The sequence below is a fragment of the Nothobranchius furzeri genome, chromosome 18 (assembly GCF_043380555.1).
Source record: "Nothobranchius furzeri strain GRZ-AD chromosome 18, NfurGRZ-RIMD1, whole genome shotgun sequence".
NCBI lineage: Eukaryota > Metazoa > Chordata > Actinopteri > Cyprinodontiformes > Nothobranchiidae > Nothobranchius > Nothobranchius furzeri.
Window position 1 is genome coordinate 24806229 of NC_091758.1, and position 15962 is coordinate 24822190.

General features: G+C 41.5%; 1 protein-coding gene across 1 annotated transcript in view; it reads right to left on the bottom strand.

Moving 5' to 3' along the window:
• Positions 1–10393: 10393 nt before the first annotated feature.
• The window catches only part of LOC107392130 (programmed cell death protein 10-B), a 28011-nt gene continuing 22442 nt past the window's right edge, over positions 10394–15962 (bottom strand). Inside the window, exon 8 of the mRNA XM_015969728.3 lies at positions 10394–11268. Within this exon, the coding sequence (XP_015825214.1) occupies positions 11187–11268 (82 nt within the window). The 3' untranslated portion in view covers positions 10394–11186. The remainder of the gene's footprint in view (positions 11269–15962) is intronic.

Sequence of the window (15962 nt, forward strand, 5' to 3'; positions counted from 1 at the left end):
TGACCTCTAGAAGTTTTTATTAATATCTTTAAAATGACAGCAGCACAAACGAAAATTTTAGCAGCACAAACCAGCACAAACGTAGCACAAACGTTTGATACCACTTTTGTTGGATTTGAAGAAGGTGGGGGGGCCAACTTCACTCAGGTAGCAGTATAGGCTCGAAAGCCTACTACCAATTAAGCATATTAGGTGATGTGCATCTCTGTAATGACAAGGGGTGTGGTCTAATGACATCAACACCCTAAATCAGGTGTGCATAATTATTAGGCAACTTCCTTTCCTTTGGCAAAATGGGTCAAAAGAAGGACTTGACAGGCTCAGAAAGGTCAAAAATAGTGAGATATCTTGCAGAGGGATGCAGCAGTCTTAAAATTGCAAAGCTTCTGAAGCGTGATCATTGAACAATCAAGCGTTTCATTCAAAATAGTCAACAGGGTTGCAAGAAGCGTGTGGACAAACCAAGGCGCAAAATAATTGCCCATGAACTGAGAAAAGTCAAGTGTGCAGCTGCCAAGATGCCACTTGCCACCAGTTTGGCCATATTTCAGAGCTGCAACATCACTAGAGTGCCCAAAAGCACAAGGTGTGCAATACTCAGAGACATGGCCAAGGTAAGAAAGGCTGAAAGACGACCACCACTGAACAAGACACACAAGCTGAAACGTCAAGACTGGGCCACGAAATATCTCAAGACTGATTTTTCTAAGGTTTTATGGACTGATGAAATGAGAGTGAGTCTTGATGGGCCAGATGGATGGGCCCGTGGCTGGACTGGTAAAGGGCAGTGTTAGGTAATTTGATTTTATCCCATATTACCTTAAAGGACGACACACCCTTTGATAGAGAGAGTAAATTGATTATTTGTAATGTCCATGTGTGTAGCTCAACCAGGCCCCATTCTGCTTCAGCCTCAAAGCTTTATCCTCACCTGCTCTGTATACCTGCATTCTGCAATTATCTGGTAGATAATACTTAACCTCCATAACCCTGGAACCTGAAATAAACCCACATGACAACAAGGAAGACATTTTACCCTGAGTCTCCAAATGCATGGAGAGTTAACGCAGAGAAACCTCCTCCGAGGCTTCCCCCACATCACTCCCCTGTGCTCCCAGTTCTTCAGGGGCTTTATTCACCAAATGGATGGGGGGAGAAGGCGGACCTTCTCAAGTTACAGAGTTCTCTCAATTAACATCTTTGCTCAACCTTTTTATGAACATACCAACACAGAGATTCATGATGTGTAATGGGCATCTTTTAGGTCTCAAAAAGGTACATTTATAAAAATACCCAACATTCCCTCCTGATGTGACTTTTTGAGCAATAAAAGATTAAACCAATAAAACAACATTAACATGAAATTAGGAAACACCTAACCTGGAATTTGAAATGACCAATTAATCAATCAGATTTTATTTCAACATTAAACCAGACATCAAACCCAATTTTATCCTGTATTTCTAGCTTCATTAACTTATCCCCCCTGAATGCTACCTTTGAGCAATGATTATCCTGTCAACAAAACCCAGAGCAAGAGTTAAAACCTGGAATTAGGAATGAATAATCTAGACACCAAAACCTACATAATAATCTTGAATTCCTAGCTTTATTAAAGTAACCCATATCATTTGTCATCAAACACTTGTGGATCTTCTGCTCCACATCCGTCGTTACCTCCTGTGCTGCAATCGATCGCTTGTAGGACTGAACAGGTGTCACAGGTTTTGAGTTTTCTGTGGCTGGCTGACCTGCAGTTCTGGTTCCCTCCTGAAGTTGGTGTTTGACCTCTGCACCTCATCTCCAGTTCAGGTGTGATATCTCGGTCACACTGTGCTCTCAGCTTTGCGTCGTCCCGCTGACGTGTCGACGCAGGTCACTTCCTGAGAGAGCTGACTGGCCCACAGCGGGTTTTGTGGTTTTACATCAGCTTACAGGTTGGTACCGGTTTGGGCTAACTGATCCACTTGGTTTGTGGTTTAACATTAGCTCAGCCGGTGACGGTGGTTTGTATCACTTCCGTCTTGGACTGCAAGTCAGCAGTTAGCCACGTCTTTCGTGCTTCCTCCATCTTGGATTGTGGGCTCCACCTCCTTTTCAACACACCTACAAGTCACAAACGTTTCAAAGACCCACAGCAGGATGCCACAGGCACAGACCAATTTGCATTCTGTTAGACATGCGTTCAACTTCCACAGCTGCTTGCTCAAAGGAACTCAGATCCTCTGAAGTCTTTTCATCGACACTCTTCTCCTGAGTCTGAGCCATTCCTGCATTCGGAGAGTATCAGGACAGGACATAGCAAACCATCTTGTGTTGCAATCACAATACCTTCCTGGTTGTTGAGGGTCAATGGGGCACAAAGCGTCTTGTCCCCGATCTGTGTCCTCTGATGTTTTCTGCAGGAACCAATGCAGCCAGCCACTGATCTTTATCACCTGTTAATCGAGTTCCCATCATCACATCACAGCAGGACACAAATCAAGGAGTCTCCCAGCCTGTCTTGCCTAGGGAACAATTTGCATTTAGGAAAACAGTGTACCCAAAAGTTGTGCTGCCTAATTGTTTAAATTAATAAACATTGATGTCTGGTTTAGCATGAAAATAGTCAGATATGGTCTGTCCTAAATTTTCACAAACAAAATAAAACACATCCAAATTCTTTAAAACTAGCTTGTCTCAAAAGGAGTTAATCAGAGATTCTATCACACTAAGGCGGAGTTTACACAATCACGTCACAGAGCTTCAAAGAGGTTTTTCACAAAAGGACCCTAGAGTCTTCTAGTCTAGCCTTGATTTAGCTGCTTAGGCTCACACATTTGCATTCAGGCAAAAGGCATTCTAATTTAAATGAACCAGCCCATCTCCACCTTGTAAGGTAATCAAAACTTTATCAGTTACACCACCCCCTCCTGTGGAGGTAGGGTTCTCACACATTTACAGGATCTAAATTAATCAAAAGGAAGTCACTCAGATTTATTAAACCTTATAACCCAAACAGAAAATAAATGATGGTAATAGCTCAAATGTTGAAATAGTTACAAAACAGCCTTACTGTTGAGTAAAATAACATACTACGATCAGCATTATGGTCTGTAGGGGCTGAGTTGATGTTTACATTTCAAACAAGATTTGCATAGAAATAGCATACAGGAAAAATCTAGCACCGTGTTGATTCAATCATGTTATTAAATTAAATCTATCAATGGTCGATAAGACACATTTAACGGGAAGTTTTTACGGTTCATAAAAAATCTAAACACCCTCCTGTAAAGCCAGTCTTATGGCAGAAACACCAAGTTTAACATGATTTAGTCATATGATAAAATGCTGAGATAAAAAACTGTTACTGCATAGTGTAGAATTCTATTTACCTAAGATCATAACCCACTAAAGTAAAACTGAAAAGTTGTATTTTTAATCTTGGTTCATGAGCAAAAGGTATCGTCGGATCCAGAGTAGCTGCTGCACAGCTAATCTACCAGAGCTATAAGCAAAGAGTCTGTCATTTTAAAATGGCATAAGCTAGTTATAAGGTTATGTGCCTCTTAAAACACAAAATCATGAATTTTCCCTTCTAATTCTGTAATTTGGGGTCAAATTCCTCAATAAATGATTAGGGGAACTACTTAAGTCTAACTACATGATCTTTTAGAAAGAGTATTTATTTATTTTAATAAAATAATAAAAGGCCTGTAGACCAGAATATCTAATTTAACTTGAGGCAATCGCGTGAATCATCTCCATCTTATTTGGGCAACCATTCAGCCTGTGAAGCTGAAGGAGTTAGAGGATGGATGTCTTTATCCCTGCTTAACTGTATTTCCTTAACATTCTATCTATGTAAGTCATTTTGTTTACTAGTTCAGTACGAGTTATCATGCAGATAAAAGCAATGACTTTTTCAGATAGTATTTAGTTAATCATCACACCTCAAACATTTCTTTAAAACTTCCTTTTTGCCTTCTCTCTTTTCCTCAACCATTTCTTTAAACTGTCTATTTGCCTTCTCTCTTTTCCTCAACCATTTCTTTAATTCTGTCTTTTCTCCATCTGTCTGCTTTTTTCCTTAACCTTCTCTGCTAACCTCTCATTTCTTCCTAACCAAACCATCAAACAGTTAGTGGCCTGCAGCCTTATCAAAACCATCCCCCATAACACTTCGTTGACTCTTCATACACCCCCTCAAACCTTCACCCCTCCTTTTCCTTTCTTCTATTTCTCCAGCTTCTCTTAGGAACCACATACACACACACACCTGAGCCTTCTGACCCACACTTACACATCACAGGATGTTAGTGTTATTCATACATGTACAGAATAAAGAACAAGACAACACAGAACAAAACAGAAACATAGAACATAGACCATCTAGAATCTGCAGGTTTCACACAGAACAAACTAGGCTCAAAGCCTCAGTCACACACATTGTCATGTAATGGGACCTTTCATTCATTCAGAGATCTTGGCCGAGATACACACATTCAGGCTTCAGAACTTCGGCCCAAAACTTCTCTCACACTCACACACACACAGAAACTGACCTGCAGGCTTTCACTCACACACATTCAGAACTTGGACACAACCCCCCCAGATCAGACCAGATCCGGTTAGGCCCAAAACCTTTACTCATACACAGATGGAGCAAAACTCTGTCAGAAATTAACATGCCAGTCCTCAGCGTCACCTTTCAACAATACACAACACGGAAACCGGCAAGTCCACCCACAAAAATGGAACGCAGCCCCATGGCACCAGAAAAATCACAACACAAATAACACAGACCGGGAATTTTAGACCGATTTAAGATCTTTTAAGCCAATCAAATTTTGTGTACCTTGTTGCACCATAAAATATTTAAACAATTCCCTGCGGCAGTGTGATTTCAGCATCAAACCACTCCAATCGACACCAGCACTTACATGCTGCGTGTATTAACCATCCGCGGCTGCTTTAATGCAGCGCTGGTTTAGCAACAGTTTTAGGTGCACCTGAACATTCACCTGTAATTACTACCCACAGCTCTGCGGGACGCCCTGTGCACGCAGACACAAGACTTATTAAAACCTCCTCTTCAAGGCAGGAATACAGCCCGGTTCACGTTTCAATGCAACCCCACGGTTTACATGTGCAACCCCTAGCTGGACACAAAAACGTCTTTTTGTGCGTGAATGTCAGTCACCACCATCAATCTTAAATCACACTGCCAACGGTTAAAAACAAAAAGTGCAATTAATTTTTACTCACCCAGTGTGCTATTCAGCTGCCAGACTGCGAAGCGAACTCCCACCGGAACTCTGCTCTCCAGAGCTCACCAGAGCTGATCCACAGTCTCCCCTTACCAGAAACAGACTCAAACCAATTTTAGCCAAAACAATCTCACACGTCTTTTTCCGGTCATCAACTTTCTCATACACTCAAGAGGTTCACACACACACACGGCCGCAACTGGCCCTCCTCAATCAACTCAAACCACACTGCCAGTGGTTAAAGAAACAGACACAAATTACTGAATTAGCTTAATGAATTAATGAATTAACCTACTCTCCGTGGTAATTTCGTCCTGAGTTCGGGAAGGCGAGAGCTTGAATGGGAATCTGCCTGCAAGGCTAAAAAGCCGGCCGGTGAAACAATTTTAGTTCCCCGGGCTTTGATGAGGTAAGTGGCGCCTGTACGGCTCCCCGAAGCCAGCTTCCCATCGACGGCTCTGCCTTGCCTGCATTCTCCACCACTTGTTAGGTAATTTGATTTTATCCCATATTACCTTAAAGGACGACACACCCTTTGATAGAGAGAGAGAGTAAATTGATTATTTGTAATGTCCATGTGTGTAGCTCAACCAGGCCCCATTCTGCTTCAGCCTCAAAGCTTTATCCTCACCTGCTCTGTATACCTGCATTCTGCAATTATCTGGTAGATAATACTTAACCTCCATAACCCTGGAACCTGAAATAAACCCACATGACAACAAGGAAGACATTTTACCCTGAGTCTCCAAATGCATGGAGAGTTAACGCAGAGAAACCTCCTCCGAGGCTTCCCCCACATCACTCCCCTGTGCTCCCAGTTCTTCAGGGGCTTTATTCACCAAATGGATGGGGGGAGAAGGCGGACCTTCTCAAGTTACAGAGTTCTCTCAATTAACATCTTTGCTCAACCTTTTTATGAACATACCAACACAGAGATTCATGATGTGTAATGGGCATCTTTTAGGTCTCAAAAAGGTACATTTATAAAAATACCCAACAGGCAGAGAGCTCCAGTCCGACTCAGACGCCAGCAAGGTGGAGGTGGAGTACTGGTTTGGGCTGGTATCATCAAAAATGAGCTTGTGGGGCCTTTTCGGGTTGAGGATGGAGTCAAGCTCAACTCCCAGTCCTACTGACAGTTTCTGGAAGACACCTTCTTCAAGCAGTGGTACAGGAAGAAGTCTGCATCCTTCAAGATAAACATGATTTTCATGCAGGACAATGCTCCATCACACGCGTCCAAGTACTCCACAGCGTGGCTGGCAAGAAAGGGTATAAAAGAAGAAAAACTAATGACATGGCCTCCTTGTTCACCTGATCTGATCCCCATTGAGAACCTGTGGTCCATCATCAAATGTGAGATTTACAAGGAGGGAAAACGGTACACCTCTCTGAACAGTGTCTGGGAGGCTGTGGTTGCTGCTGCATGCAATGTTGATGGTGAACAGATCAAAACACTGACAGAATCCATGGATGGCAGGCTTTTGAGTGTCCTTGCAAAGAAAGGTGGCTATATTGGTCGCTGATTTGTTTTTGGATTGTTTTTGAATGTCAGAAATGTATATTTGGGAATGTGGAGATGTTATATTGGTTTCACTGGTAAAAATAAAATAATTGAAATGGGTATATATTTGTTTTTTGTTAAGTCGCCTAATAATTATGCACAGTAATAGTCACCTGCACACACAGATATCCCCCTAAAATAGCTAAAACTAAAAACAAACTAAAAACTACTTCAAAAACATTCAGCTTTGATATTAATGAGTTGTTTGGGTTCATTGAGAACATGGTTGTTGTTCAATAATAAAATTATTCCTCAAAAATACAACTTGCCTAATAATTCTGCACTCCCTGTAGATAAGCAGACAGGCTTGGCAGAAAGGAACCTTGAGAAGGGAACGTGATGTTGACAATACGTTATCATGTGGTCAGAGCTGCAGAAAGGCCCGGACTTCAGCCGATGGAATGGCAGGATCCGGCAGATTAAAGGCAACAAATGTAGACTCCTGTCTCCATATGACCAGATACTGAAGAGGTCAAACTGTACATGAAAAACTGATCATTTGTGGATGTTACAAATTAAATGCTGGATGGCAAACAATTATCTTCTGTTAAATGATAATAGGACTGAGGTTATTTTTTTGGTTCAACAACAATCCCTTGACAGTTGGCCAGCAACCTCGGAACGCTGTCTGTACATGTTCATGAGCATACCGAACCTCGGGGTAATTTTTGACTCAAATCTAGCTTTTGATACACAAATTAACTCAGTAGTCAAATCTTAATTTTTTTTTCAATTAAAGACAGTATCCAAAATTAAGCCATTCCTTTCTCTCCATGACCTGAAAACTGTCACTACAGGCTCAATTATTGCAACTCCCTGTATTTTGGATTGTCTCAGTGTGCTCTGATCTACAGCTGGTGCACAACGCTGCAGCTAGACTGATAACAGGTACAAAGAAAAGAGAAAGTATCAATAATTAAGTCTCTGTACTGGCTCCCAGTTAAATTTCGTGTTGAATTTTTATTTATTTTATATGTTTTAAAAGCTCTGAATGGCTTGGCTCCCTTTTACATTACAGAACTCCTTTCCCCCTATAATAATGGACAGTGTCTTAGATCTGCTAATCAATTACTTTTAACTGTTCCATCATCCAGACTTGTCAGAAAGGGGGATTTGCAGTACCAAAGCTCTGGAACAGTCTTCCTTTCTAGGTCAAAGATTCCACCTCACAGCTATTTTTAAGTCTAATTTGAAAACTCGTTTATGTTTTTCAGCATTTGGGTGATCTAAATCTGTTTTTAACCATTTTAATTTTGTATTCTATCTTGCTGGATGCTTTTGTTTATGTAAATCTGACTGGTTTAAAAATGTTTTTATTTAAATAGTAAGTGGTTTTATCCCTTTAATTTTTTTGACTCTTATTGCATAATCTATTTTATAAATTCTATGTTTTGTTGTTTTAGCTTTAATTTATTGTACAGCACTTTTAAATGTGCTATTTAAATAAAGTGATTTGATCTGTAACAGGCACCACCACCACCACCCCCCAAACACCATAACGACCTCAGCTAGTCTCCCCCTAAACTCACACCACTCCACAACTTCTACCCTCGCAATTACCCCTCCCCTTCCCCCACTCCCTCCTCTCACTTACACATCACTGGAGAAAACTGAGGCGGCTTAAGAGCAGGAAAGCTGCAGAATCTGACAAGATCAGCTTTGTGAAGTCGTCACGCAACATGTTCAACGTGACCTTCGAGCAGGTCCCCATCCTGTGGAAGACCTCCTGTGTGAGTTTCCAAGACATCACATCCCAGGAAACCAGATCACCTTGACCTCTCACCTGATGAAGACCATAGAGAGACTCATCCTCACACACCTAAGCTCCGTGGTAAGCCCAGAGATGGACCCTCTGCAGTCTGCATACAAACCAAACTTGGGGGGTGGAAAAGGTCATCATCTACCTGCAGCACCAGGTGTTAACTCACCTCGAGTTGCAAAACAGCACTGTGAGAATCATGTTTTTCGACTCTCAAGTGCTTTCAACATCATCCAGCCATCTTTACTGCAGCAGAAGATAAGGGGGTGAAGGAGTGAACAACTACCTCACCAACAGGCCACAGTACACGAGGTTGCGTAACTGCATTTCTGAGGTAGTTGTTTGTAATACTGGTGCTCTCACTCTTTCTATTCCCCTTTCTTCACCTCGGATTTCACCTACAACAGATTTACGTGTCTGTGTCCCTTGCAGTATGCTGCATAGTTCTGGAACCCAAGTTTCATTTTTATTTGTGGTTTTTTGTGGTAAAATGTTACAATAATGGCCTACTGCCTATGTGTACATGCATGTACTTTTATTATTTTTCTTCTCTCTATGGTCTTCATATTCTAATCAAACAGAATAAAAATAACACCACAAATCATGCTAAAATCTGAAATAATTCTTATGATGCACTTAAATTTCCACTGGAACAAATGTAAGATTGTTAAAGAGCACACATTCTGTGTCATAAAAATACTGGTGGGTGTTAGCAGCTAAGAGAACAATCCCAAGTACTTGTTCAAGGACCCGTACACTGGGAATGGACCTGAAACTTGAGCATGGGCAAAAAAGAATGGACTGGGGACCCATGGAACAGAACAATGAATTAACAGAACAGATTCAGTTTGTGTTAAAACTCTTTACAAGAAGCTGGTTTTAGAGAGACAACAGTCCACCTATCATGGGAGCTTCCAAACTGCTTGAATGAATGTGTACTAATGTCCAGGGGAAACTGCTTATTGTTGATAATCATCTTCTTTTTTTATTTAACACAATAGTGATTAGATATTGTTTTACCTTCTTGTTCAGAACTGGTTCCCACTGGTTCAATTCCTAGAACTGTTCGCATTTTTGCAAACAATTCCCTTATCGAATCCAGTCGGCGGGAACGACATCACCATTCTGTCTCTCACAGTTGAAGTGTACCTATGATGAAAATTACTGACCTCTGTCATCATTTTAAGTGGGAGAACTTGCACAATCGGTGGCTGACTAAATACTTTTTTGCCCCACTCTACTTGATGAAAAAGGATGACAACAGGGCAACTTGCAATACTTGCAAAGTAGATGTTTCATCAAAGGGAAGAAACACAAATCTGCAAAAGCATTTACGTACAAATGACACAATAACTTCAAGTGACTGTCATGTTTTTGACCCCCTCTGGACTGGTGAATTTCAATGCAGCAGCTGCGGTGACGTTTGCACGTCCTCTCCTGTTAAAATTGCAGGTAACTAATAAACTAACACTGCCTATCATGTTAGCGTCATTGACCTTATATACACACCTCCACACTAGCAGACTCCAGCAACTAAAGTCTGACCTGTGGTGAGATGCTGACCATTTTGCAAAAGCTACAGCAACACTGCACAGAACAAGAAGATGACTGCCTCTGTACAGGTGTGATCATCTACGACCGAATCTCACCAGTGCTGATAATCTGCAACAATGCACGAACTCGAGCGTGATATTGCTTAAATAACATTAGTGGCTCGTTTTTTATGTTGTAGAAATGCATTTAAAGTCAATGATGATTTCTCCATTGCTACATTACATTAATCTAAGAGTTTTTCTAATCATCACAAAAGTTAATAAAGGCTTCATTTGGAAACTATTTATTGAACATTTGCAACCAGATATCAGTTAAATACAGAAGAATCTTAACTCTCTACATCCCCTAACAGCATGGACTGGTTCCACTTCATTACACTCGGAGAGGAGGGAATGTTACCGGACTTTGTAAGGCGCACACAGTGCTGGAAGCAATTTGGCGTTCTGTCTTCTGATAATTGCGAGAAACAAAATCCCAGTCTGCCTCTCAAATGTCCAACACAGTTTCTTCTCCTTGCAACATTTCACCTGCAACCAGGTGTTTTTTTTTTTTTTCATTTTTGTTGATTTTTCTTGCCAATCCTGCGTAAACACACGGTGGCAAAATGACACACACAAAAAAAAAACACGAGGCGAGAAGAGGAAACCAGTACAGAAGACGAAGACTCGTTCCTATTGAACAGGGTCTCAGATGTGACTGAAAGGCTAAAAGTAAAATGATCAACATGAATATATTAGAAAAATGGCAATTAGTCTTTGATAAACACCTCACCTCACCACCTCCCAACAAGACCAGGGTTATAAATTAAAACTTTCCAAATAAAATCAATTTAACCAAGACTTTGGGCCCATTCAGTTCCATTTCAAGACTGGAAAATCCTCATTGAGAAAACAAATGGCACTTTTCAGTCTATTGAACTGGAATCTAGACTCCAATGAAATCAACCCCGACCCTAAAATCAACTCTAATTTACATAAATGGGTGAAGCGCTCTTAAGGTTTCTGCTGCTTTAGCACACGCTCCCCACAAGCTGGGGGAGGGGGGTAGTGGACTGCGCGGGCTAGGCCACTGTTTTGAAGGTCTGCAGTATGAGGTTGGTTTGGTGGATGAGCCGGTTTGCACTGATGAAGACATTTATTGCCCTGCAAACAAACACACAACGAAATGTTACGTTAGGAAAGTTGACAGGGGATCACATTTCAACACCTGGGTAATATGTTACCAAGTCGTTTATGCTCCAAGTCACTCAAAGGCAGACCAGCCTACTCTAAGGCCCTTTTCAGACTGACATTCTGGAACTTTTGCGGACAATTCAATCCGGTTTTTAATCGGAACTGTGTTTTCAGACACACCACTTTTGTACCGGAACTTGTCCTTTCGGCTGCGTTCACACAGCAGGGAAAAGTTCCAGATGTCTGACGGCGGCGGGGGGTGGGGTGGGTGGGGGGGGAATCGGACTCATGTTAAGAAGAAGAAGAAGAAGAAAATATAATTTCTATAGCGCCTCTCAAGATAAAAATCACGAGGTGCTTAAGCATAATTCTGTGCACACGAAGATGCATAAGAGACCTGGATGATGAAGCTCAATGGTTAAAGGAAGCACTGAAGCGGTGTGAAGCGCTCCGCCGCTCGTCTAGACGGTACCGTAGGAGGCGAGCTGCCGTGGTTCGCAGCATGCTACAGCAGCGGGCTATCTAGGTGCACACAGCGTCCCCCGGTCCCCTCCCCCTTGTCCGGAACTTTACCTCACCAGTCTGAAGCAGCCAACCTGTCCATAACAAGTCCGGACCTGTTACTAGGGGCTTCGTCCGGATAAAGGATGTTTGTATTCAGACAGAAAGGTCTTACGGACAGATTCCGGAACATTTCCGTTTTTCATGGCCTGTCTGAAGGGGGCTTTACATCCACCTGGGTGGAGCTGTTCTAGCACTCTTGCTCCCTTACACATTTCTAAACTGGAACATATTGAATATCAAAGAAAGCTGTCATTGCTACATGATTGTCAACAGAAATAGGTCCACAGAAATAAAACAAAAAATTTGTTTGATGCACAAAATAATCTAAGAACACATCTAGCACACAGTTCAGTTACTTTAAACTCACTTTGAATTTCTACAGTCAGGGTCAACGACACAATGCTAACATTTTTGGCTCTATACACCACCACAATGGATATCAAATCAAACAAACAAGATGAGCTTTAACTGCAGACTGTCAGCTTTTATTTGAGGGTATTTACATCCAAATCAGGTGAACGGTGTAGGAATTACAACAGTTTGCATATGTGCCTCCCACTTGTTAAGGAACCAAAAGTAATGGGACAGAATAAGAACCGTAAATCAAACGTATACATTTCAATACTTGGTTGCAAGTCCTTTGCAGTCAATTACAGCCAGTGTTGGGAGTAACGTGGTACAAAAGTAATTAATTACTGTAACGCATTGCTTTTTGCTGTAATGTGGTAATGTAAGGCATTACAGGGAAAGAAAATGGTAATATCTACTCGGTATTTGTCAGTAACGCAGTAATTACAAGGCATTTTTAAACCCAGAATCAAGATGTGGGTTTCCTAAAAATTCAAATAGCGGGAAGCCTGAAAAAAGATCCAGTATCCACGTCATATATGACGTCATTTATGGACTCAGCTTTGTGGGCATTCTATGAGCAGAGAGGACGCAGCGGTAATGGCTCAAATACTCCAGCAGTGTGCTGCACGCGGCCGCTGTTATATTCACAAAATCACTCCACCAAAACAAATTTGTTTGTGATCGTTTATATAAGCCCATACTCTCTCGTACTTCATGTACTTTTCAGCTGAGTTCATAATCTGTGCCCCGGTGATTTCAACTCATTGCTGCTGGAGCGCAGCGCATATTAAGCGTTTATTTGTTTATTTATTTATTTATTTTTGCGTTTGGTAGATCCCTTTGGCTGATTAGCTAGAAAGTAGGAAATCTAGGAAACAGATTTTCTGGAAGACGGAGAAAACATGCAGCATGCAGGAAGGTTAGAGAGAGAAAGGGCAGAAAATTATTCAAATAAAATCAAGAAAAAAAAAAGAAAAAAATTAGGTAGATTTATACCCAATACACAGTTTTACTAGTGACAAGCAATAATATATAAGCATTTAATATTTATTCATGTGATAGAAGTCAGTCCCACATCCAGGGCCCTATCAAGGCATTTGGGGACCAAGTCAAATATAGGCTTGGAGCCCCCATCACCTGTCATCACCCCATTTCAGCAGGGACCTGAAAAGGCTCAACAGCCTAATAAAGAAGGCTGGTTCTGTTCTGGGGACGACTGTGGAACCACTGGAGGAGATCATGCAAAGAAGGATTCTCCAGAGAATCAAGAAAATGATGGACAACCCTGAGCATTCTCTTCACAAGACTGTCCGACAACGGAAGAGTGTCTTCAGTCAGAGGCTTCTTCAGTTTCGCTGCAACACTAGGGATGGGTACCGAATTCGGTACTTTTTAAGGTACCGACCGAATTCCATAGTACCGACCGAGCACCGATTCACGTCATTTCAAACGGTGCCTCATTTCGGTACCCGTCCATCCTAACGAGAACTTGCCAAGACAGCTGCGCATGCGCAGGAGCGTTTTGTCGTCGCTTGCTGTGAACCAGTTGTAAACAGAGCAGCATGGTAGAGAGAACGCAGGCTAAAGCTTGGGTCCACTTCACTAAATGTGATGGGTAACTGGATGATGAAACCAGCGACAACTATCTAAATGAGACATCCTCATCTTAATCTGCTCCGGTAGGTAAATATAATTAGCTTGATATATTAGCTTCCGTTTCGCTAATGGTGCGTTCGCTTTCTCCTCGGAACTCCGAATTTCCGACTAGAACAACATGAACGCGCTCTAAAGTTTGGCTTCACTTTACTAAATGTGACGGGTGAAGACGAAACCAGTGACGATCTAAGTGTGAGGCATCATCGTTTTAATCTGCTCCAGCAGCTAAATAAACTGTTTAAGATATCGTTAGCTTGATATGTTAGCTTCCATTGCCACCATTGTTATCAGCTAATGGTGCGTTCGCTTTCTCCTCGGAAATTCTAACTTCCCAGTAGCAAAAATCAAATGAAAAAAGATGGCAAAAGGAATGAAGATACACAGTAAATTTAGTTCACAGTAAAGATGTTTGCTTCAGTTTAATTATGGGCTTATAAAACTACAAGGACAATGTTAAAATACAAACAGTTGTATGTTATCGTGATATTTATCAAATATTGTTATATATTGAGAAAAATATATATTTAATTATAAAAGAGAATTAAAATAATAAACACTCAAAAGTATCGAAAATTGGTACCGTTAAGTACCGGTATCGATTCCTAGGTACCGGTAATTAGTACCGGATCGATTCAAATGTCAAAGGTACCCATCCCTATGCAACACTGACCGCTACTGGAGATCCTTCCTGCCAACAGCCATTGTAATATACAATAACTCTTTGACGACTTGATTATTATTATTATCCTGAGCTACTACAGCAATCAATTTCCCTCTGGGATTAATAAAGTATTTTTGAATTGAATTGAATTTTGAACCTCACTCCCTGCTCAGTTACTATAAGATGGCAGCATGCTGAGAGTACAGATTGTTGTTGCTTTTAATTAATAAACAATCATTTTAAAGCACTGTTATTATATCTGACTGTTTTTAACAGCAATCCTAGCTCAGACACCACATCACTTTCCACATATATGTCATGAGCTCACTGAGCGTCAGATTACCAGATTCATACTGAAGTTGTTTTGCTGAAAGTAGCTTAAAGTAATGCAAAAGTAGTGTAATGCCTTACATTTTCAAATCAGTAATACTGTAATGTAATGAATTACTTTAAAATGAGGGTAACAAGTAGTAAATAATGCATTACCGTTTTGAAGTAACTTGCCCAACACTGGTTACAGCCTGAAGTCTGGAAGACATAGACATCACCAGACGTTGGGTTTCATCCCTGGTGATGCTCTGCCAGGCCTCTACTGCAACAGTCTTCAGTTCCTGCTTGTTCCTGGGGCCTTTTCCCTTCAGTTTTGTCTTCAGCAAGTGCAATGAATGCCCAATCGGATTCAGGTCCGGTGACTGACTCGGCCATTGCAAAACAGTCCACTTCTTTCCCTTCAAAAACTCTTTGGTTGATTTTGCAGTATGCTTTGGGTCATTGTCCATCTGCACTGTGAAGCGCCATCCAATGAGTTCTGAGGCATTTGGCTGAACATGAGCAGATAATATTGCCCGAAACACTTCAGAATTCATCGTGCTGCTTTTGTCAGCAGTCACATCATCAATAAATACAAGAGAACCAGTTCCACTGGCAGCCATACAGTACATACCCACGCCATGACACTTCCAGCACCATGCTTCACTGATGAGGTGGTATGCTTAGGATCATGAGCAGTTCCTTTCTGTCTCCATACTCTTCTCTTCCCATCACTCTGGTACAAGTGGATCTTGGTCTCATCTGTCCATAGGATGTTGTTCCAGAACTGTGAAGGCTTTATTACATGTTGTTTGGCAAACTCTAATCTGGCCTTCCTGTTTTTGGGGCTCACCAATGGTTTAGATCTTGTGGTGAACCCTCACACTGGTGGAGTCTTCTCTTGATTGTTGACTTTGACACAGATACACCTACCTCCTGGAGAGTGTTCGTGATCTGGCCAACTGTTGTGAAGGGTGTTTTCTTCACCAGGGAAAGGATTCTTTGGTCATCCACCACAGTTGTTTTCCCTGGTCTTCCGGGTCTTTTGGTGTTGCTGAGCTCACCGGTGCGTTCCTTCTTTTTGAGAATGTTCCAAACTGTTGTTTTGACCACGCCTAATGTT